We start from the raw sequence: 26,306 nt of genomic DNA on the forward strand, positions 1-26,306 counted from the left end.
AAAATATTAAAAAAAAAAAAAAAAAAAGAGTTACTGGCCTATAAAAATTAATCCAACAACACTACTATGTGTGTATAAGAATCAAGAATTTCTCAGTCTGGAAAAGGATGTAAATATATAACACAGACATAAAACAATCTGGCATTAAGTAAATAAAAAAAGATACATAGCTAAATATTGCACTGATTGTCTTTCCATGAAGGGATTCCTGGTCATTTTACTTTTTGTGTGTGTGTGTGTGTGTGTGTGTGTGTGTTTGTATGTAGTTTCTAAAGTAAATATGTAGTACTTCTGTAATAAAAAAAATTACGTAATTTTTTTTACTAACAGAAGGTTGGAATTTAGAATTTAAAACTCTTGCACTGTTCCAATGCGGAGTCCTCAAACCTCTCTGCATATTAGAAATCATCTGGACAAATCTTTAAAAAAATCCAGATGCCCAGGCCACATTCCAGACCAATTAACTCAAAATTTCTGGGGATGGGACACAGCCATTTAGTATTTTCTTAAAACTCCCAGGTGATTCCAAAGTCCAGTCAAGTTTGAGAATCCATCTTCTAAAGATACTTCTCCAAAACACTGTCAGAACTAAAAAAAAAAAGAGAGAAGTTTCTAAAGAAAAATGAATCACAGAGAATTGCTAGTCTACAAATTCCCAATTAGAAATCATTCGATAACAGCAGGGTGATTCAGAAACCCTGGAGTCAGACTGACTGTGGATGCATTTCCAAGCTCTCCAAGTCTCCAGACTGCTGGGCCCGAGGGGTGGAGTGGCCACTCAGATGGACTCGGAGAATGGGGCTGCCTAAAGCCAAGGGAGCAGAGTTGCCATCCCGGAGGGCCTGGAAGGTGGAGCTGAAGCCCAGGGCCCAGGGGCCTCCACCCAGAATCCAGAGGGGCCAACATCCAGAGTCTGCAGGGCAGGGCCACTGCCCAGATGTCTCAGAGAACAGAGGATTACAGGCAATCCTCGGTTTACAAACGTCCAAGTTACATACAACCCACAGTTACAAACTAACCCCTGTAAAGCCTATTATATGAAAACTTCGAGGTACATAAAGCGGTTCATAACGACAAACAGATGCTACTTTGTGACACACATCAAAACATTGTTATTATTATTACTGTATTATTATGTTAAAGATGTTTTAGTGTATCTGGAAATGTTTCTTTAATGTTTCTTACACATAGAATGGCACACTATCTACTATATACTAAGCCAAACATTTTACTGACATTAGATACAAACCGCACCTAACTGTTCCAATTTACGTACAATTCGACTTACAGACAGATTCAGGAACAAAACTAATTCATAATCTGAGGACTGCCTGTATTTTCAAACCTTGAGAGCCAACGTAAATTGTTCTGCTGGGTTTTGGACTTGCTTGGTGCCTGTTAGCCATTCTTTCCCTCCAATTTCTCCCATTTGTAATGGAAATGTCTACCTTGTGCCTATTCCACCACTGTACTTTGGAAACAGGTAACTTATAATCTAGATTGAGACCCCAGAGAATGTGGCCCCACCCTTTGAGACTGAGGCAGTTCTGCTTCCCATGCTTCTTCTAACAGTTCTGCTGATCTCTAACTGCTCCACGGATGCTCTTTTTCTTTTCTTGAAGGACAACAGATGTAGCTCCTTTGGCCTGTTTCCTGCCTGTAGAATTCCAAGAGGCAGACAGAGTTCTTTCCTTTTGTTCTTTCTGTCCCCTTCAGTCTAAACTGATGGGTTTTCTGCTATGGTACACAGTTAGATCCATCAGTCACAGGCGTAATCTCTTTCACAAAAGATTGTGTAGCTACGTTCTTGGTGAAAATTCTAGGACATGCGTCTTTGGTTTGTGCAACAGAATCTTCCAAATCTTTGGTGAAGTCTTGTTTTCATTTTGCACCAGTTCATTTTTAAGTCCATCTCTTTGCTTTTGCATGTTACTGTAAGTTGCAAGGAGAAACCATGTGGCCCCTTTAAGATCTTGCTTAGAAATCTCCTTAGCCAGATATCCAAGTTCATCACCTGTAAGTTCTGCTGAGTGGGAAGCAGAGCAGTCACTGGCAGCTCTGCAGGTGTGTGATGTGGATTAGTGAGACAATCCCGGTACAACATCGGCAAACTGTCTGCCACACAGTCAAAGCTCAGCAAATGTCAGTGTCTTAGTCATCTAATGCTGCTATAACAGAAGTACCACAAGTGGTGGCTTTAACGAAAAGAAATTTATTCTCTCACAGTCTAGCAGGCTACAAATCCAAGCTCAGGGCATCAGCTCTGGGGTAAGGCTTTCTCTCTCTGTCGGCCTTCTCATCAATCTTCCCCTGGACTAGGAGCTTCTCCGCACAGGGAACCCCGGGTCCAAAGGACGTGCTTTGCTCCTGGCACTGCTTTCTTGGTGGTATGAGGTCCCCCACTCTCTGCTTGCTTCCCTTACCTTTTATCTCTTGTAAGATAAAAGGTGGTGAAGGCCACACCCCAGGGAAACTCCCTTTACATTGGATCAGGGATGTGACTTTAGTAAGGGTGTTACAATCCCACCCTAATCTTCTCCACCATAAAATTACAAATCACAAAATGGAGGACAACCACCCAATACTGGGAATCATGGCCCAGCCACATCGATACACACATTTTTGGGGGGATATAATTCAATCCATGACAGTCAGCATCACATTCTTCTTAGCAGTGACAGAAATGACACATATTTCTTCTGCGAGTGCATATATTTCTCATGTAAGTGAGGTTCACAGACTAAAGTAACAGGAGCTGAAGTCAGAAATGGAGGCATTTTGTCAATAAAACAGTCTTTGACTAGCAAACCACCAAAATAGGATTAATGATAATGACCAAATCTTCAGAAGATACTAGGAGAATGTTGTTGTTAGGTGTCGGTGAGTTGGTTCTGACTCATAGCGACCCTATAGGACCGAACAGAACTGCCCCATAGGGTTTCCAAGGAGCAACTGGTGGATTTCAACTGTGGACCTTTTGGTTAGTAGCCACAGCTCTTAACCGCTATGCTACCAGGGCTCCACAAGGAGAATATCAACCAACAAATTAGGAAAAACTGGACTCTCCTTAATTGCACTGTGTCTAACCTTACCCAAACTGGCAGTATAAGATGGCAAAAGGCCTACCAAAGTTAAGGGTATCAGCGTCCCTGGATAGCATGGAAGAGTTCAGCATGCCATGCCATCTCTAGTTGAGATGACCGTATCTCAACCATTCAAGGCAGTTACTCGTTTTAACTTTCATATATTTCATTCTGTAACTTACCATGGTAATTTTAAATACCCAACAACTTTGCTTGTTAGGAAGCACTTATTTCTAATCTAAAGTTCTTCACAGCAAACTGGTCACATCTATCCTATTACAATATTTACTGCTATATCTTCAGTGATTAATCCTGAACTACCCTGATTGAAATATTCATATGTAGTGAGAAGTTATTAGTGGAAAGCGGGAAAAACAGTTAAATTGTACCATAAAAATTTTTATTGTCTATAGTTGTTATAATCAAGGGACTTTTTTTATAACTATAGTTTTTATAATTAAGTTGACTTTTATTACAGCCAAAGCAGGTATAATTGTGTGCCTTTTTAAATCTAGGTTTTCTATACCTGAGGTTGCCAACTCTTTACTCTTAATATATCTCTTTCATCTCACTTCATAAAACCTATATCCAACTCTTAAATTATGCATGTTGCTCTTCTCATTCTTTTTTTCTAGAATGAAATAATTCACTTTGAGAAGTTAAATGTCCAACACTGCAATGTAAATCATGTATCTTTAGTGACTATTTTAGGAGTAAAGATGCTCCCATATTTCAAAGCGTAAACTGGGAATCTCTCTATCCAAGAGCACTGGTCCTCAGCTGCGTGTGTGCACCAGAATTAACCCAGACAAGCTCCAAAGCAGACTTGTAAATCAGGATCTTGGTGTGGGGGGAGGTGTGGATAATTTCAGATGGAATCTGTAGTTTGGCAAAGCTCCCCAGGTGATACTGGTACACACCCGTTTACCAGCCACAAAGGGGAGTAGAAGCATCCACGTTCTCCAGTAGTAAAGGCAGGTCTGGTCTTGGTAAAGTCAAGAAAATGCTCTTAATCTTTATTGCTCCCTCTCTCTCTTTTCAGAGTTCCTGGGTGGTACAAATGGTTAACGTGCTCAGCTGCTAACTGAAAGTTGGTGGTTTGAGTCTACCCAGAGGTGCCTTGGAAGGAAGGCCTAGTGATCTACCTGCAAAAAATCAGTCATTGAAAACCCTACAGAGCACAATTCTACTCTGACACAAGAGATTGCCTCAAGTTGGAACTGACTCAACGGCAAATATTTTACAAATAAAACAAAACCAAGAAAACAACTATTTTAGGCACCATTCTGCTCCCAAGTTTCTAGTGTTGTGTGCCTCCAATAGCATTCCTTTTCTGTGGGACCAATCTAAAATAGCCTGCCACCAGAGCACCCCATGTGATGTTAACACAGGCAACAAAATGATGATCTCTGGTGTTTCTGTTTGACCTTTCTGTTTGAACCCTGAACTGTTGTGTTGTTAAAACAAAAAACCAAGCTAAAATCCACCATAACTGGACAGGTGCTTTGCTCACTCACCGTACAAGCAGCTTAAAACTATTTTCATCAGCTGGTCACTTTATATACGTATAATATCCAGTGGTCCCTGGAAGCATTTGAGTTTGCAAGTCCTATACAAACTCTTTGAACCTCTTTTGCTCTCTGAGGTCAATTCTTTCCTATTTTACTATCTAACTGCCTTAAGCCCCAGCTGTTTTCTAGATGACAACTTCTTAGCTAAAAAGCAATTTTTCTGAAGTGTTAGCAGATGATAAAGGGTTAATGCACATTTTCTCCCAAGGGTGCTTGAATTTTAATGGAGACTAAAGTACTATGTCAAAACAAATGTATTCCTGGCACCATGACGGAAGAAAGTACCACAGGTATTTTCAACAGATAGTAAAACTGAAATCCATAGAATAACAGAATTTTAGTTTAGGAAGAAACCTTCTCATGCTGGTACAATACCATCAATGTTCATTTTATAGATGTGGACACTGTGGAATCTGCATTAAGTGCTCAGGAAGAAAGACAGGAGTTCCATGAAATCTGGAACACAAATGTCATAGTATCTAAAATGACGCAAAGACCTTTAACAATGCAACGGACTAACAATGAGACCAAGGTTGACAGGTCATTCACACACATGCAAGGACTTAATCATCAATACACAGCTAAAACATAAATTCTGCTACACAGGCAGTATAATACATAAATAGGATCCTAAATCAAACTGCTTGGTATTTGAACTAAGGTCTTCCCTATTCTCATTCAGAATGATCTAAAAATCATGGCCTGGGTATAATTTTCAGATATCCACTTAAAACCTTGTTTAGATTTATACACAAACACACATACACAACATTCACTGAGAGTGAAAGAAAATCTTCAAAAGTCATTCTGAACTTTGGGCTTTAGCTGACTGATCATCCTCCTAACGGGTGAGTCATTCTGGCTGAACAGAACTTACTGGCCTTAGAGGGTATTCCTGCAATATAGATTTGTTGTTATTAGCTGCTGTGCAGTCAATTCGGACTCATGGCAACCCTATGTGTTATAGAATAGAACTGCGGTCCATAGGGTTTTCTTGGCTGTGATCTCAACAGAAGCAGACTGCTAGGCCTAGTCTTCTGTGGTGCCGCTGGGTGGGTTTGAACTGCCAACCATTAGGTTAGCTGTTGAGTGCAAGCCTTTTGTGTCACCCAGGGACCTATTCAATGTAGTCTAGGAGACATCAAGCTTTAAAACTTCTGATAGGCTCTCAACAATGGACACAGCAAACCAAGGGACTCCACATACACAAACACAGAGATAAAGAGAGGTCAAGGCAAGGACTGGGTACTGTAAATAGTGGGATAAGACAATTACAGGTTGAAGAACAAAGATTAAGTCAGAGAGGTAATTATGAGAAAGCTTTTAACCATGGCAAGGAATATGGATTTGATGAAGTACTAAAGGGTTTTAAGCAGGAAGGAGACACAAATCAGATATTCATTTTAGAAAGATAACTCCGCAGCAGCGTAGAGGGTCAGAGTGGTGTCGGGAGACATAGTTAGAGACCACACTAAAGTGCAGCGACAGGACACGAGGTAAGAGAGTGGCAGTGGGGCGGCTGTGGATAGCAGCAGGCAGTCAGTGAAGATCTGAGCAGATGATAAAGAGATGAAAAGGATTTGATAGCTTTTTAGGAGGCTGAATTAATGGGACTTGGTGACTAACTGGTTGTGAGGAAATACGGGGGGAGCAGTTTAGACGACTCCTGGCTTTCAGATTTGGAATTAAAATCACTTTACTCATCAAAAATGCTAAGCGTTACTATCTATGGAGTAATTATAACAGGCCAGACACTGTGCTAGCTGTTTTATAAATACTATCTCGTATCATCCACACCACTCACAAAGGAGCATTCCCATTTCACATCTGAGGAACCTACGACTTAGAAAGGTTCTGTAAGTTGTCCAAGGTCACAAAGCACACGTAGGATCTGAAACTAAACTCCGTCTGTGTTCCTAGCCATTTATTAGAGAACCCAGAAGAGCAAAAAATGGGCTGAAACAGCCTGGAAGAACAGGTAGAAAAGGCTGCAAGTGCTGCTCACTTTTCTCCCCTCAAGAATAATCACAGCCGCTGCACTGTTATAACTCAACGCTACACACACTCAACCCTATATACACCTAGAGCCCTGGTGGCACAGTGCTTAAGAACTCGGCTGCTAATCAAAAGGTCAGCAGTTCAAATCCACCAGCTGCTTCTTGGAAACCCTACAGGGCAGTTCTACCCTGTCCTATAGGGTCGCTGTAAGTCAGAATCAACTTGATGGCAATGGGTTCGGTTTCTTTCTTTTTTTTTTAATACACACACCTGCACTTGCTTTAAAGACTAGCAAGAAAGGGGCTGGTAAAAAGAAAAGTAAGTATTTCATTTACTAGCATAGACAAGTCTCTATAAACCAGGCACCTTCAGAAAACAAAATATTTACAAGACCTATAATCATATACAGCATGCTATTTGAAGTATTACATTGCACACAGAAAACTGAGGGCTTTTTTTTTTTTTTTAAGAATTCATTATAACAACAAGGATTGCAGCGATTTCAGAAATTATTTATGTAGGCTGTCACATACACTTCCACTGTAAATTAGCAGTGAGTATTGGTTAATGGACACATTAAAAGTTTTACCATTCATTTAATATTTTCAGACTGTACCAGAGATTGGAACAATGCATTAGCTTCATTCCCTTGGCACAAGCCCTTTTGGCTTATAACCGTAAATTGCTTTGTACAGGACATGTATGCAATGGGAAATTTCAAAACAAAAAATAATTATCTTGTTTGTATTGAACTAAAACGTTTCTAAAGTCTAAATTTTCCATTATACCATAATCATACTTAAGGAATGGAGAAGATATCTGAATATACTAGAAACTTAAAATGAGCCATGGAAATGATGCCAAAAAGTACTTTACACCATTTTAATAGTGTCTACAGCATCTCTCCCTGTTGCCTACTAGATATCACCAGGCTAAGTTACCACTGCTTCAAATTCACAATGTTCAAATGAAGTCTTCTTTTCACTCCTCCCATACCTGTTTTTATTCCCGTTTTCTACTCTAAATTAAAGGCATCATTTATATACCAACCTTGCCAAATTCAAAGTCTCTGCAGCCGCCTCCTCCTCTCCCTGCCGCCACTCCCTCTGGCCACAGCCGTCAGGTCTTTCTGCACCAGGCTCACATTCACCCCTTCCTCCCTCCTTCCCATCGCAGAGGGTCTGATATGTACTCTTATTATAGTGTACCTGACACTAGCAGCCTCCAAGGTGATCTTCCTGCCAAACCCATCTCCTGTCAAATGCATCTGATAGGAAGCTTCCAGAAGGGCCCCCCTGGTGGTGCAATGGTTCAAGCACTGGCTGCTAACTGAAAGGTCAATGGTTTGAATCCACCCAGCAGCTCCGCGGGAGAAAGAGCTGGTGATCTGCTTCCGTAAAGAATACAGCCTAAAAAATCCTATGGAGCAGTTCTACTCTTAGTCAGAAATTGACTCAATGGCACCTAATAACAACAATATACCCACATGATACAAAATTCAAAATGTATTTAGAATGAAAAATAAATCTCCCTCCTAAACCAGCCACCAAGCTCTCTTTCTGAAGGCAACTGCTTGTCAGCTTCTTATTGATCCCTCTAGAGATATTCTCTGCATATACAACAAATACATAGCCTTCTAAAGCTTAAACACACGTGCACACACACAGAGTAACATTTCATGCATGCACTCTGTCCCACATCTAGTTTTTCCCACTTAAACAATAAAACTTGGAGTTTCTTCCCCATCGTTACATATAGAGCTGATTCAATCTTTTAAATGGCAGCATAACATTCAATTGTGTGATATGAACTATAATTCACTTCAACCAGTCCCAAACTAACTTGCACATTTGAGTTGTTTCCAATTTTTTGTTATAATGTTGCAATGAATATCATTGTACAGATGACTTTGCACACATCAACAGTGCACTGCACTACTCCTGCTGATTCTGGACAATGAAGGCAATGATGAATCTAAACACTTGAAAAACTTTCTTTACAATCTAATCTATCCTGTGAAGTGTGTGTCCTGATCATACCGTGTTACACCTTAGGTTAAAATCTTTTAGAAGTTTTTCAAGTGTCATTTTGCAGATAGTCATGTCAGTCCTTACAGATGGGCATGCTTCTCTACCCATCATGAAAAGGCACAGGTTGTTGTTGTTGTTAGGTACCTCTGAGTCAATTTTTGACTCACAGCAACCCAATATAACAGAGCAGAACTGCTCCACAGGGTTTTCTAGGCTGCAATCTTTCCACGAGCAGATTGCTAGGCTTTTCTCCCATGGAGTGCTGGGTGGATTCGAACCACCAACCTTTCGGTTAGCAGCTGAGCCCTTAACCATTGCACTACTAAAGCTCCTTCTGAAAAGGCACATATAATCTCTAAACCATCTTCATATGAACAAGACTTTACTTGTACCAAAACAAAACAAAGCAAAGCAAAGCAAAACACAACACTTGGGCTTTGTCACAGTGATTGAAGACTCCATGAGGCATGGACTGCTCATGAGGATTGCAAATATAACCAAGATTTTCTGGATCTTTGAGCACCATGGCTCTCTATCTTCCCACTTTCTTGACAGCATCAACAATTCTGACTTCCTAAGAGATCTGGGAAACGAAAATTCTGAGAAAACAAGATTCCACCATGCTAACCAGTGAAGAACTTCCAAATACTAAAACCACTCAGGGTTCTGCTGCTTCAGTCACATGATCACAGGATGTTGTTGTTGTTGTTGTTGTTGGGTGCCGTCGAGTCAATTCTAACTCATAACAAACACATGTGATAGAGTAGAACTGCCTCATAGGGTTTCCTAGGCTGCAATCTTTATTGGAGCAGATTGCTAGGTCTTTCTCCCATGAAGCCACTGGTGGATTTGAGTCATTAACCATTCAGTTAGCAGCTGAACACTTAACCATTGCACCACCAGGGCTCCTTGGTCATAGGACAAAGAGTTCACTTTAGCTCATATCCAGACATTTATAGTGTTTTGGTTTTTGTTTTGTTTTGTTGCCAGAGGCTTATTTTCTCATATTAGGGCCCACTGGCTGCAACAATGGGCTCAGGCATAACAACAATTGTGAGGATGGCACAGGACCAGGCAGTGTTTTGTTCTGTTGCACACAGGGGTGCTGTGAGTCAGAACTGGCTCAACAGAACCTAACAACAACAACAACATCCTGGGTATCTCCTGGAGAAACAATACTGTCTTTTACAAGGTTTGAGGCTTTGGTCTGTATTACAAATGGGTATTCTAAGTCAGAGTTAATCTAAGTGATTATGTGATTAAAGAGAGTCTTCAACTAAACACTTCAGCCATATGAAGACCACAGTAAAGTCCAAGCAATGTCTGTAGCCCTTCTTCAAAAAGTGCATCAGTAGAACCTGCTGGAGCAGTCTGTGTAGCTTAGATGCCTTTGTATAACTGAATGGTTGGTGAGACTGGGGCTGCTGGCCCAACACGTGAGCCAGATTTCATCCAGATCCTCTATGGAGACAAGATGGGCTCTAGAAGCTTAACTCCACATAGCTAAAACTGTTGTCTCTAGGATGATGGTGACAGTCACAGCATCAGCTCAGGACTATCTAGTTAGAGCCTACGAAAGGCCTCATACATGGAGCCTACTGGAGCATGTGGTAGTTAAAGTTGTGTGTCAACTTGGCTGGGCCATGATTCTCAGTGGTTTGGCAGCTGTAACGTAGTTTTGCAGTCGGATAATGATGTAATCACCTCCACGATAAAATCTGATATAATCCGATCACCTCCATGATGGGATCTGCTTTGAGTAGCCAATCAGTGGACAGGGAGTTTCCCTGCAGGTGTGGCCTGTATCCAATATAGGTGAACTTTCCGGCAAGGCTCATTGGCTTTTGCTTGCTCTGGATCCTGAAGCTAGCTCCTGTTCATCTGACCTCTGGTTCTTGGGACTCGAGCTAGCGGCTTGCCTGCCGAACTTGGGACTCATTAGCCTCTGCAGTCTGGATCTTGGTTCACCAGCCCCTGCAGCTACATGAGTCGGGAGAAGCCTCAAATCTGACCCATGGATTTGGGACTTTTCCAGCCTCTACAACTACATGAGTCATTTCCTTGACTAATGGCTCACATGAACCACAGCCTCCTCTAGTTTGAGACCAGAAGAACTAGATGGTGCCTGGCTACCACTAACAACCACTCTGACCAGGGACACAACAGAAGGTCCTGGTTAGAATGGGAGAAAAATGTAGAACAAAACTCAAATTCATAAAAAAGATCAGACTTACTGAACAGATAGAGACTAGAGGGACCCCTGGAATTATTGCCCTAACAATACCCTTTTGACTTGGAATGGAAGCCACTCCTGAAGGTCACTTTTCAACCAAGTAGTAGACTGACCTATAAAATACACATTAACAACTGTGAGAAATGTGCACCTTAGAACAATCAACGATACGAGACCAAAAGGGCAACATCTGCCCAAAAGTAAAGATGAGAAGGCAGGGAGGGACAAGGAAACTGGATGAATGGGAAAGGGGACACTAAGGTTGATATGACAAGAGTACTGACACATTGTGAGGATTGCAACAAATGTCATAGATCAATCAGTATATGAATTACTGAACAGGAAACTAATGTGCTGTGTAAACTTTCACCTAAAGCACAATAAAAATGTTAAAAAAAACAACAACACTAATGAAGTGTTTGTGAACAGGAAGTAGCCTACAGCCTATTCAGTTATTAATCAGAGTAACAGTATTTTCTGGCTCACACTTCCAGCAGTTCCCTGGTGATGTACTGCTGCAACCATTTTTGAATTACCTTCAGCACAATTTTACTTGCATCTGATATTGTTATTGTTTGATAATTCCCACATTCCATTGAATCACCTTTCTTTGGAATGGGTACAAATATAGATCTCTTCTAGTCGGTTGGCCAGATAGCTATCTTCCAAATTCCTTGGCATAGATTAGTGAGCTCTTCCAGTGTTGCATCCATCTGCTGAAACATCTCAATTGGTATTCTGTCAATTCCTGAAGCCTTGTTTTTCACCAATGCCTTCAGTGCAGCCTGGATTCTTCCTTCAGCGCCACTGGTTCTTGATCATATGCTACCTCCTGAAATGGCTGAATATCGACCAATTCTTTTTAGTGAAAAAACATGATATCCAGCTGCTGAAACATGAAACAGGGCACATACCTCACAACGTACCCAAAAAATAACTCAAAATGGATCAAAGACCTAAATGTTAAACCTAAAACCATAAAATTCCTAGATGACAACATAGGGAGAAAACTATAGGACTTAATCTTTTGTAAAAATAGGATAACAAACATTACAACGAATGCACAAATGTAAGAAGACAAAATAGATAAATGGGACCTCTAAAAAATTAAAAACATATGCTCATCAAAAGACTTTATTAAGAGTAAATAGACAATCTACAGGCTGGGAAAAAATCTTCAGAAGTGACTTATCTGATAAGGGTCTAATCTCTAAAATCTATAGAAAACTGTAACAACTCAACAACAAAAAGACAAACAACTCAATCACAAAATGGACACAGGAAATGAACAGAACCTTCGCCAAGAGGGCATCCAAGAAGCCAACAAACATATGAAAAAATTTCACAATCATTAGCCAATACTCTAAAAAAACCTGTTGCCGTTGAGTCGATTCCAACTCACTGCTACTCTACAGGACAGAACAGAACTGCCCCATAGGGTTTCCAAGGAGTGGCAGGTGGATTCGAACTGCTGACTTCTAGTTAGCAGTTGAGCTCTTAACCACCATGCCACCAGGGCTCCAGCCATTGGAGAGATGCAAATCAAAATCACAATGAGATACCATCTCGTCCCCGGCTAAAACGGCACCAGTAGAAAAAAAAAAAAAAACAGGTAATGACAAATGTTGGTGAGAAGATGGGGAGATTGGAACCCTTATCCATTTGCTGGTGGGGCTGTAAAACGGTACAACCACTATGGAAAATGGTATAGCGTTGTCTTAGTTACCTAGTGCTGCTGTAACAGAAATACCAAAAGTGGATGGCTTAAACAGAAATTTATTCTCTTACAGTTTAAGGGGCTAGAAATCCAAATTCAGGACACCAGCTCCAGGGGAAGGTTTTCTCTCTCTGTCGGCTCTGGGGAAGGTCCTTGTCATCAATCTTCCCCTGGTCTAGTAGCTTCTCAGTGCAGGGACCCCAAGTCCAAAGATGTGTTCTGCTCCTCGCTCTTCTTGCTTCGTGGTAATGAGGTCCCTCTCCTCTCTACTCACTTCTTTCTTTTATATCTCAAAAGAGACTGACTAAAGATACAACCTAATCCTGTAGATCATGTCCTGCTTCATTAACATAACTGCTTCTAATCCTGCCTCATTAACATTATAGAGGTTAGGATTTATAACACATAGGATAATCACATCAGATCACTAAACGGAGGACAACCACACAATACTGGGAATCACAGCCTAGCCAAGTTGACACACATTTTTGGGGGACACAGTTCAATCCATAACAGGCGTTTTCTCAAAAAGCCAGAAACAGAGCTACCTATGATCCAGCAATCCCACTCTTAGGTATATACACCAAAACAAAAAAAAACAAAACAAAAAAAAACCATTCCCATCAACTCACAGTGATCCTATAGGACAGAACAGAACTGCCCCATAGGGTTTTCAAGTAGTGGCTGGTGGATTTGAATGGCCGACCTTTTTTGGTTAGCAGCCGAGCTCTTAACCACTGCACCTACCCTAGAGACCTAAAAATATTGACACGAACAGACACATGCACATCTATGTTCACCGCTGCTTTATTTACAATAGCAAATAAATGGAAACAACCACAGTGCTCATCAACCGATAAATGGATAAGCAAATTGTGGTACACACATACAATGGAATACTACACAACCATAATGAACAACAATGAGTCCACAAAACATATTATAACATGGATAGACCCAGAAGGCATAATGCTAAGTGAAATAAGTCAAGCATATAAGGACAAATATTGTATGATCCATCTTTTATAAGATGATAAGAATAGGTAAATATAGAGAGACCAATGTTCATTGGTGGTTACCATGGAGAGGAGGGGTGGTAGAAAAGTATGCTTTATACCATAGAGACTAATTATTTTTGGTGATGGGAAAAGTGGCACCCAATGTAGATATAGTGAACACCCGTACCCATTGCCATCGACTTGATTCCAACTCATACTGACCCTACAGTATAGAGTAGAACTGCCTCATAGGGTTTCCACGGAGTGCCTGGTGGATTCAAACTGCTGACCTTTTGGTTAGCAGCCAAGCTCTTTAACCACTGTGCCATGAGGACTCCTGTAGTAAGCCTAGCACAACCAAGTAAAAACGAGTGTTTCAGCACACATAGATAGGGGTACAGGCAAATTGGTATACAGGTAGATACAGGTGTGTACATAGGTAAGAACAGATAGAAGTATCTATACCAAAAACCTGTTGCCGTCGAGTTGATTCCAACTGATAGCAACCCTACAGGACAGAGTAGAACTGCTCCATAGGGTTTCCAAGCAGCAGCTCATGGATTCAAACTGCAGACCTCTTGATTAGCAGCCGTAATTAGTAGCTCGCCGTAGCTCTTAACTACTGTGCCACAAGTATTTATAGGTACATGTAAATACAAGTATGTGGGTGCAGGCACATATATTCATTGAAGACACAAATACAGATATTCCTCCGACATAACCAAACACCTTCCAACATTGGTTTTCTGGGTTTGAAGGCTTAGGACCATAGTTTCATGAGACAATTCAATCAATTGGCATAACATAGTTCACAAAAATCATGATCTGAATCCTAGTGAAGTCAGTAGCATCTGCAGTCTTAAAAACTTGAGAGTGGCCATCTAAGACGTATCTATGGTCTCTACTCACCAGGAGCAAAACAGTAAGAAGGTAACCAAAAATGCAGAGAAGAAACAAGTCCACACATGCCACAACCTCATCTACCCTGAGACCAGAAGAACTAGATGGTGCCCGGCTACCCCCACTAACCATTCTGACCAGTCACAATAGTTAGTCCCAGACAGAATGGGAGCAAAATATGGAGAATTCAAATTATTAAAAAAAAAATAAAGCTAGACAAACTGGAACAGTAGAGAACAGAGGACTCCCTGAAACCATCACTCTGAGGCACTCTTTAAACCTAGAACTGAGCCTATCCCCAAAGATCACAGCAGAATGACACACAAAATGAAGGATATCACTCATAAGATTGGTGCCCTATTTAAAAGCCATAACTAAGAGACCAGAAAGTCAACAATTACTCAAAAACAAAGATGAGAAGATAAGGGGGTAGGGAAACCAGAGTACTGCATAGGCAATAAACTGAACACAATTAGAGAATGCTGACACATTGTGATAAACATAACTAACGTCACTGAACAATGTGTGTGGAAATTGTCAAACGGGAACCTAACTTGGCTGTGTAAACTTTCACCAAAAACTCAATACATTTTTTTTTTAAAGTTATACCAGAAAAAGAAACATGGTTTTTGTCTTGTGGCATTTTTATTTAATTTTTAAATAAAAGAAAAAAAAAAAGATTACAGCCTTGGAAACCCTATGGAGCAGCTCTACTCTGTCCTATAGGATCGCTATGAGTCAGAATCGACTCAGTGGTAACGGGTACTAGTGAAGGAAGGAGCCCTGGTGGTGCAACAGTTAAGCGCTCAGCTGCTAAACAAAAGACTGGCAGTTCAAACTCACCCGGTGGCTCCCCAGGAGACCTGGTGATCTGCACCTCCTGTAAAGACTGCATCCTAGAAAAGCCTATGGGGCAGCTCTACTCTGTCATATGGGGTTGCCATGAGTCGGAATCGACTTGGAGGCACCCAACAACACCACTAGTGAAGGTGGGGATAAATGCACCACTGTGCTTTCGCTCGCATCTTATTTCCACACCAGCACGGACTAAAGTCTAGCTATGACGACTGCTGGTTTCCTACCCTCTAGGGCTTTGGTCTAAGGAAGCCCATAACAACTTCCAGAGGGGTTTTTCTGAGTTATAGTCTTGGAAAAGATGTTCGACCACTAAATGAAAATATAAATATGATACGCTCACAGAAACAATGATATTCTATGATACTTCTAAAAGCCTGGTGTCTAAGTTATAGGGAAAGGAATACAACTTTCAAACTTAACTTTTAAATGATAAGCCCTCATGGTATATAAATTATATATAAATCACATATAAATCAATTTAAAAAGGCAAAACAACCACCAGTGAAAATTGCATTAATGTGGCATCACTTTAGAGTGCTATAAAATATATTAACCATCACAGATGTAAAATTACCTCAGATTTGAGGTTTGTTGCTATCCGATATCTAGCTATTATGTAAGTGGGAGGTGGGACCATTGCATTGGTTAGAGAAGAGCAAGAATCATGTTTGTAAGACTTAGTGTAGGTATAAAAATAGTCTGAATCATGACATAAAGATTCCAATGAGGATACAAATATTTATAATCCAAACATTATGAGGAAAAAGTTAGGAAATTGTGTTCTCTAAGCTAAAAGTTGAAATAGTATTTTTCTCCCAAAGAAAAACTAGAGTTTACAAACAAACATTTCTTCATTCTTTCAACAAAACACATTCCTTCATTCATTTAACAAATATTTATTGGCTTTCTCCTGTATGTCAGGCACCGTGCTAGCCTTAAGGAGTCAGTGAAGAAGACATAGTCTTTGCACCTGCAAGGAACTTTCAGTCTCCACCACCTCCACATGCTCCCGGCCACACACACACATTGCAAAGAGCAAAGATCTCACTAACAGCATTCTTGAAGAATGGTCATTTAGCTCCCACTATGAGATACAATGAGACAACCTGCATAAAGTATCTAGCACAGTACCCAGCAATCCGTAACTCAACTCCTCCTAGCCTACTCCCAACAAATGAAAAGTGCTAAGAGCCTAAATTCTGGTACTAGCCGTGCAGAGCATTAGCCATCCAACCTTGGAAGATTCATTTCAGCACTCAGAACCTAAGTTTCTGCTCTGAGAAACTCAGTTCTTGAAGGCCGCCTTCAGCTCAAAGGGCACAGGATGACTAGAGATTTCTAATAATGGGCAGAACCATTACCTCACAAGGGGGTCTATTCTATCAGATGACTCAAGGTAGAAAGTTCTCTTTCATACTGAGCTGAAATTGCTCCTCCGTGCTTCAACCACGAGTCTTTGTCCTGCACACTGCAATAACACAAAACCAATCTACTGTCTATGACGTGATAATCCTTCAAATATTAAAAAGACATCTGTCACATTTTCCCCCATCTTTAAAATAAAAAGTGCCCTTTGATGTCATGATTTCTGGGCCTTTTATAATGCTGGTTGCTTTCCTCTGTGAGTGCTTTAGATAGTCCACATTTCTCTTTAACATACACTGCCCAGAACAGAATGTACCATTATGGATTGGTGGTCTGGCTAGCAGGTGCTTGCTATACATATATTAATGCAGTATAAGATTCTATGATTGACCTGAAGTAGAAAAGATAGCTGAACATGTAATAACCAATTAGAGGAAGACTACCTGAATCGCATTTAAAATGCCACAATAAAGAGGCAGGAGAGCACAGTGGTTAAGAGTACAGTCTGGAGCCAGCCCACCGAGATGGGTTCCAATTCTAGTTCTTACATGGATTGTTACCTCTCTGTTTCAGATTCCTCATCTGTGAAATGGGGATCATAACAGCTCTTGTTATGTAGAAGTTACCAGATACAAAGTATTTAAAATAGGCACATAGTAATTAAAATATTATCAAATAAAACTAGCAACTTATTTAAGCAATCATTTATTTATGTGATTATCTAAATAGCTGTTGTGTGATGTGCATTTCCAAATGATATGAAAGAAAAGTAACTTTTGGTTACTTCCTTTGTAAACCCAGAAGACCGAGATTTTAGTGGATAAAAGTAAAACGACACTTTCTTAGTTCAAAGGATGTGATATCTCTTTTAAGGGAGATGAATCAAACTATAATAACCGAGAGGAAGCAAAGGGGAAACAGAGCATAAATAGAAAGTAAACATTCTTAAAAAAAAAACTCAAATTCTTAAAAACTTTTTTCGTTCCTGTTAAAACAGCCTGCTCATTTCAATTACAGGATTAATGGGAGAGCAATTCAGACTATTTAAAAAGAATTAATACTTTGAAAACTTTCCCAGAAGTCTAACTGAAGGCATAATTCCTGGCATTTTATGTGCCTTAAGAGTATCCTCTCCGTGTTGATTGGTTTGTCTTAATGTATACTTTTTAAAGCCTCATATAAGGAATTATAATCTAACACTAATCAACTCTCAGTCATATCTGCTGTGGCAAGTCACCCATGAACTAAACTGACCCTTTGTCCCCGTCCTCATTTATCTAAAAATAAGTGCGATCACATGGTGTCTGCTCCTCACACAATCGACTAAGCCAGGGTGGATCTGCCGTAACTGTGGGATTTTAGACACACCTGCAGACCACCCATTAAAAATGTTAAGGATCGTTACACCAATGAATTGAACCTATATTTCTTTCTAGTTCAAACAAAACAGGCTATTTTCTTCACAAATTTCCATAAGAAATTTGAACAATGCCAATATAATAATTTCTTTAAAATGATGACTCATTTGTTTGGTTAAGCTTTAGCCTAATCTTCATTAATATTTAAAGAAAACCGTCATTTGAACAGCACACTTGGAAAGCCTAACAATATACCATGTGATTGTGATGACTCTTCAAACCACTGAAAAGCTCTTATTTAGCCAAAAAAAAAAAAAAAAATTACTTAACAAGGAATTATTCTCATTTATTACAGAATAGCTGCTTTCCCAAATTATACTTATTAACATAAGACTGGAAATAAATCTTCAATATACCTCTGAATGACAGGCAGGATGGAATGTTTTCTCAAGATAAAGTTTATCTACAGTATCCTTCAAAATTCCCAAACTTTTAAGAAATTAGCCACATATTGCCACTTGTGAAGGGAACAGAGCATTCAGGATAATAACAGTACTAACACTTATTAAACTCTACGTGCTCTTCACTGTGCTAGGCACTGTAGGTTATTCTCACATTTAATTTGATCCTCACGACCCTAGGAGGCAGGTACTATTGTTATCCCACTGACAGGTGAGGAAACTGAGAGTTACAGCCAGTACCCCAACCCTCTGCAACTAAAAAAACCCGGGAATATTCATATCATGATTAGCAGGAAAGAGCCAGAGAGGGCAGTGGATGTGAGAAGAAAGAGAACAATGGGGACGAAGTCTATACAGACAAGCGATTGCCTGATAAGAACGAACCCTGGATTAAACATCAAGAGGCCTGGGATCTCCTTCCCAGTGTGAGAAAGCCTCTCTCAAACCTAATAAGAACACATTCACGTATAGTACAGGGTTGTGTTCAAGATGAAAACGTGACAGTGAAAACGAAATTCTCAGAAAAGGAGGGTGAGAATGTCCAACTCGGCAGTAATCAACGTTACTAAACTGTACGTGTAGAAACCGGTGAATTGGTATATGTTTTGCTGTGTATATTCTCAACAAAATAAATAAAATTTAGGGAAAAAAAACCTCCCAAACACTTTGCAAATATCAGTTAAAAAAAAGGAAAGGAACAATTAAAAAAAAAAGCTTTTGCAAAAAAGAGAGTGAGAACAATTACAGATTCCACAGTCACTATTAACAAATGTCATGACAGAACTTAATTTACATAAATCAGTAATAAACATTAACTTAAAGCCTTTTAAAACGGACAATTAGGCTGTCAGGGATTGTCTTTTTCCATCTTCCTGATCACATCACTGATGTCTAATGTCACAGAAAATTATTTCAGTGTTAGCAGAGCTTTGTTGTTGCAGTTTTTGCCTATTTCAGAAGAAACGTATAAAAACCATAAATGCAAATCTTGGTCAAAATTAGACTGATTTAAGGCAATTATACGTTATATTATATTGTCTTTTTTTTTTTTTTTTTTTTAAGTAATTGTATCTATTTATTGCAACACTGTGAGACTGACCAGAGAATCCAGTTACACCTATGCCTGGGCTTCTGACCTACAGAAACTGAGACAATAAATGGGTGTTGTTTTAAGCCACTTAGAAAACTAATGTAATACCTGAGGGGATTGAGATAATGAAAAAACAAGACAATTATGAACTCCAGGGGCGGGGGTAGGGACCGTGCAAGTAAGAAGCAATCATAAACCAAACCCAACCTGCTGCGTCAAGTCAATTCTGACTCATAGCAATCAGAGGAGGCTTTAAAACAAGTCCTCAAATCCCTTACCCCTCTTCTCTTGGAGAGGCAGAGTCTCTATCCCATCCCCTTGAGGCTTGGCTGGCCTCAGTGACTGCTCATAACCAACTGAATAAGGCAGAGGTGATGCTGAGTACCTGCCGAGGTCAGGTCATAAAAGAAAATGCAGTTTCTGCCTTGCTCTCTAGAATACCCACACTTGGAACCCTGAACCCCAAAGTCAGCAGACTGTGAGGAAGCCCAGGGCACAAAACCGCGATGGTTGTTAAAAGCCGCTAAGTTTTGAGGTAATTTGTTGGCAATAGCCCCTGACAGTATACTGAAGGCTCAGCTGTCTGCCATCAATAGTACTACAGAATCATTATAGAATAAACACTGAATAATGATCTACTGGAGCCCTGGTGGTGCAGCGGTTAAGAGCTAGGCTGCTAACCAACAGGCGGCAGTTCGAATCCACCAGCTGCTCCTGGGAAACCCTGTGGGGCAGTTCTACTCTGTCCTATAGGGTCGCTGGGAGTTGGAATCAACTCGACAGCAATGGGTCTGGTTTGGAATGATCGAAAAATTTCAATATGATTTTACAGCAGCAGAGAGGAATGGGAAGTTTCTGCACGTGCTGGGGGCATGAAAAATGAAAGAAAGCTAAATCCTCATCTCTATCCAAAAGCCTGTCGAGACACTTCCGACTCATAGAGACCCTACAGGACAGGGCAGAACTGCCCTATAGGGTTTCCGAGGAGTGGCTAGTGGATTCGAACTGCAACCTTTTGGTTAGCAGCCGAGCTCTTAACCACTGCACCATAAGGGCTCCAAAGCAGAAAGTAAACGGATTACTCCTAAAGTCAAAACAACCAAAACCAAGAAGCAACAATGTAAGCATGTTATTCAGAGATAGGAGGTAAAATAACAAGAGGACCAAGTAAAAAAATTAAATGTAGTTTCTCTGGGGAGGCGGAAACAGAAGGGAGGAAGATAGGAGAGCTAACACCTTTACAGAAGTATTTGACTCTTTTAAACTATGTGCTTGCATAAATTTGATACCAATAAAACTGGGAGGAGGGCAAAAAAAGAAAAGCACTCCAAGAATCTCTTCTAGTCAACAAATGTACACTCAAAAATGATCAGGGAAATCACCACCACTTTTGAGTCATGATTTTTTTGTTCATTTCACTTCTCTCGGTTTAAATAATGGCCTAGTTCTGTGTATATTTCAATAAAATTCTAATCACAAGGATGGAAAAGGTCATCAAATGATCATCTATATGTAACCCTGAAGCTTAACTATACATTATTTGTTTTATAAATTAAGATACTTACAGTGCACATCTTAAGCTCCCACTGTACGGCAAAGTTTAAGTACCGACTGGGACTCCCCCATCCCCCCGAAAAAGTTACCTTCAATTCAATTCCAACTCATGGCGACCCCATGTGTTTCAGAGTAGAACTGAGTTCTATAGGGTTTTCAAGGCTGTGACCTTTCAGAAGCACTTCACAGGGCCTTTCTTCCCAGGCAGTTCTGGGTGGGTTTGAACCATCTACCTTTCAGTTAGTAGCTGGGTGCTTAACTGTTTGTGCTACCCAGGGACTCCACAGGGAGCCCAGTGAATGTTAAAATGAGATCACAGTGTTAACACGGGAGGTCTGTTGCCTCTCTTGTGCCCCTACTCTTCTCATTAGTGCAATTCTAACCTGAGACTAGACCACAGAGTCCCATCTGACTGGTCTTCCCTTAAAGCTCTTCCATCTATGTAGCCAGACTGGTCAGCTGGCCCAGGGAGGAGAAGGCTTAACTCTTTAGCCTTCCCTCCTCCCTATTATGCATCTGGATGGCCTCATTTCTTTGGTTTCAGGTCTCATGCACACTGTTAAATGTCAAGATTTGGCTCTGAGTTTAGGGGAGGAAGTAAACCCCTAGGGTTCCAGACCTACTATGTGTGACATAGCCTACTTTACCAGAGAGTGTGGCATTGGGTTTTTGGGCAAAGCATATCTTTTCCATTTACCATACACAGAGTCTCCATTTCCTATTGCCCCTTCATCCCTAGGGACTTGAAGGAAAGAAGACTGTAGCAAAGCAGAATTTGGTCATTCCTGGATTCCTGAGCCACACTAGCATCAAACTACCAATAACCTCTGACATGAACTAACCAAAATAACGGTCAGTAGCAGTCACTATAATTTAGGGAGGTGGGGTATTTAAATATTTAAAGACAGAGAGGAATGATTGTGAATTAGTGGTTGAAAACATGTCTCTTGCTTCATTTTGTACTTCAGAAAGTCCTATCAAACTGATTTGTTATAAAACCCTAAGCCATCTGCCTAACATTATTATTATTATTACTATTTTATTGTATTTTTGGTGAAAGTTTATGTAGCAAATTAAATTCTCCTTTAACAATTTCTATACATATTGTTCAGTGACATTGGTTACATTTTTCACAATGTATTAGCATACTCATTATTTCCATTCTGGTTGTTCTGTTTCCATTTCTGCCTAACTTTTTAGTCCATCTCTAGTTCAACAAACTTCAAAAATAATGTTTGGTTGAGCGAAGAAATGTCTCAAAAATAGTTCAATAAAAAGTGTTCTCATACCTAAAACGGGAAAGTTTTACCTTATTAATTAAAATCAACAAATTTTATCGATCAGACATTGTGAGGTAAAAAGATATGACACAGTCCCTGCCCTCAAGGAGGTTATAATAAAAATAAGTATTTTAAATATAAGGCAGAATATGTAAATTCCACAAGTAAGATACATTGGGAGAGATCACGTGCAGTTGTAGGGCTAAGTAGGCTGTACGAGGGATTTGAAAAACTTCTCCAAAACCCCAGCTCCTTTTACCTTTATCTACACCAACACCCTAGACCTTGTCTTCACCTGAAATTATTCCATCCTTGAAATCTTAAATGTTGGCAGTCTCCTTCAGATTAAACTCTAGATCCCTGTTAGGGAGAGACTCCATGAGTCTCCAGGGGGTGGGGATTCCACTCCTGGAGGGAAGGTTAAGTGGCTAATCTGATTGGCAAAACTGATGAGGCTCTTTCCACTCCATCTTCACTTGGGGAGGTGAGGGGGAGAAGAATAAGTAACATTTTAGCCTTAGGCCTACAAAAGTTTACCGGAATCCCGGTATTTCCTGGATATTGGGTCCTGTTCAGCCATTAATAAAGCTGTCCTTTACTTACTCCTTGTATTTCATTCCCAAAAACTGAGAACTCAGAGGAAGAAGATGGATGAGTTACTGATGTCTCAAACATCCAACAATCCCTTCATCCTTCTGTCTGATATGTCCTATAACCCATCAACCCTGGATCAATTTAGCTGTTTTTCTCTCCTCCTGTCTTAAAAAAAAAAAATCTGTACACATAAGAATTAAGGACATCACTAAATTTGATCTCAAATCTTTGGTAGATGCTATTTACTATCTAGTGATCTTCTACAGTTCCCTTTTCAGTTTCAATTCTCATTCTCTATAGAAGCTACTCCAAACCCTCCTAAATTCTCACTCATAACAGATGGCCTTGTCTTTAATTTCACTGAGAAAATAGTAGTATTTTGGCTTGAAATATATAAACTTCTTACTCACACTTCATAATCTTCCTGTCTCCTGTTCAATGTTAAATTCTTAACCTGTGTTCTGGTTCCCTGGGGTACCCTTCAGCTTACTCAGGAATCTTTCTCCATCAATTATTCCCTCTCACTCCTGATTCTTCAACTTGAGTCTCCAATAATTCTTTCCTCTCTTCATATAAACAAATTCAAAACTCATTTTAAAAACAAAGCAAAAGAACAACCACAAAACCAAAACACTCTTCTAGCCTGAATATTCTTTGAGCTATACCTTCTTTTAACAGCCAAGCTTTTAGAAAAAATAATCTACCCTGCTCTCTCCAGTTTCTCACTTTGCATTCACACTGCAGCCTAACGCACCCCACCCACCCTTCCACCCATCAATGTGATTAAATGACCTTCAAGTTAACAAATTTAACACACGCTTCTTAATTCTTCAACTTGACTTCTCTGTAGCATTTGACATTTAACAACTTCCTTCTTGAAACTCCCTTCCATTGACTTTTTATAATATCATTGCCTCCTACTTCTCCTTCCATATATTTCAGAATTCTCTCTCTCAGTCTTCACTGGACAAACCTTAAATTTTAACATCTTTCCAGAATTCTATTCTTGGCTTTCCTCTTCTCATAATAAACTCTCCCTAGGGATGAGTAGGAGGAGCATATTTACACCATGAATTATCCCACATGCCCATAAATCAATAAGACTAAATCTGAACTCATTTGCTTCCTCCTCCTACCCCTTCCCGTACAGGTGCTTACCTCTATCATGGCACTGCACTCTGTCTGTCTTCCCTACCCTGGCATGTCTAGGGATGTACCCAAAACACTGACGTCATAGAGCAGGGGCTGGGAATGACAATACAGCAAGAGCAATGCATCTTAGAGGACTCTAGGGAATATGCAGTCATAAAAGCCCCCCAGATGAACCTCACTGAACTACACTGCAAATATCTGAAGGGAAGTGATATGTATTTATTCATATCTGTATCCTTTCTGCTTAGCTCAAGAGCCTGACACATGGTGGGTACACAGTTCACATTTTTTTAATGAGTTAAGTAAAAGCAGAATGGGATATCTGAGATAAGCTTTGAAGAATGGGCAGGATTTCAACAGCTATAAATTAGGAAGAAATCATTCAAGTTGGAGGGAACAGGACTTAGAAATGCTGAACCGGTGGGGTATATAAGGACAAATAATTACGAGTAACACTAGAATTCTGAGGTATGAGTTTTTAAGACTTTGAGCTGGAGGAGCAACTTGGCAGGCAGCGGAGTACCAGGGAGGTCTTTGGGGCAGTGTGATTGGTGACTGGAATGGAAGAACTGGAACAGAGGCCACCTCCTAAATAGCCACCAAATGAATTATTTAAATGGAAAGATATGAAAGCCTGAACTACAGCAACTGTCTGAACTTCGGCAACTGAAGTAAGAAGAGAAGAAGGAAAATATAACTTTTAAGATTGAAAGTGAATCATAAACCTTCTGAATGTTCAAGAACAATGGAATAAACTGAAGTATTAATTTAAAGGAAGAGAAAATTTTAAAGCACTAAAATTAAAAGGTCTAAAAGGGAAAAAAATATATATAAATACATTCTAAAAAATATATAATTAGACCCAGATTTACTGAACCAAACGATCTTGAATAGTGGTGGGGATCAGAAAACACAATGAATTTATTAGAGTTTATTGAGTTGGTAATGACCCCGATATACATGGTGACACACAGTTGGTCACCAAAGAAGCCACTCTGCCCGCTGTTAGTGAGGTCATTCTGTGACTTTTGAGCAGGGAGTTATCAGAATATAACCATACCGTGAAGCTGTTGTTAGCATTTTTTGTGCTTGCTTCAGCTACACTGGCATCTGAGAGGTCAACTTCATCAAATATCAGAGACTGTTAACGAAAAAGAACACAAACAGATTAAACAAAAACCTAAGTAAATGTTCCTTAATACTTTTTTTTTACTACCAGGTCACGACTATAAAGGTATTTCAGGAATTAGGAATAGAAAAGGAAGAAAAAGTTAATTTAGTGACACTTTGCAAATTCTTGGAAGGACAAATGCATGTGCACCAACTCATCAGCAAGTAAAACCATAAAGTACAATTAACCCATAAGTCCCAAACTGAGAGGGACTTTAAAGAACCTGCTGGCACTCTTTCGATGCAAATGCTCTTTGCTCTCTGGACACGTAATAACCCGTTGCCGTCCAGTCAACTCCAACTCATAACAACCATATGTGACAGAACAGAACTGCCCTATAGGGTTTTCAAGGTTGTAATCTTTACTGAAGCAGACTGCCACATCTTTCTCCCACAGAGTGGCTTGGCTGGTGGGTTTGAACTGCAGACCTTTTGGTTAGCAGCCCAGTGTTTAATCACTGTGCCACCAGGGCTTGTTTGGACACATAATAGCTACCATTTATAGGGAGCCTCCTAAGTGTCCAGCACACACACAACACAGTATCTCTAAAGCTTGTAAAAACCCTGCCAAGAAGGCAGGGGCAACACTATCGCTCAGGGAAAGTTTGCTAACTGAGAAATGAGAAGAACCAGTCTTGGCTCAGAATAACGTGGAAGTTATTCTGAACCTTATTTTCCTCATCTATAATTATCTGTTCAAATGGGATAGAGATTGTGCTCTGGAATTATAACTTAAAAGTTAATTTAAAAACCCATGAAAAAGTTCAAACACAATATGTAACAATCTTTGTTGGTCACCAGGGATGGGACGGGTTGGGGGGAAATACTAAATAGGCAATAGATAAGTGGTATCTTGGGTGAAGGGTGAGACAGTACACAATACAGGGGAAACTA

General features: G+C 40.0%; 1 protein-coding gene across 1 annotated transcript in view; it reads right to left on the reverse strand.

Annotated features, from left to right (window-relative positions):
• DGKH (diacylglycerol kinase eta) overlaps nucleotides 1–26,306 on the reverse strand; it is a 253,952-nt gene that overhangs the window by 97,433 nt on the left and 130,213 nt on the right. The window contains exon 4 of the mRNA XM_004376610.3: nucleotides 25,303–25,383. Coding sequence (XP_004376667.1) covers nucleotides 25,303–25,383 — 81 coding nt within the window. The remainder of the gene's footprint in view (nucleotides 1–25,302; nucleotides 25,384–26,306) is intronic.

Source organism: Trichechus manatus, unplaced genomic scaffold (genome assembly GCF_000243295.1).
Source record: "Trichechus manatus latirostris isolate Lorelei unplaced genomic scaffold, TriManLat1.0 scaffold00044, whole genome shotgun sequence".
NCBI lineage: Eukaryota > Metazoa > Chordata > Mammalia > Sirenia > Trichechidae > Trichechus > Trichechus manatus.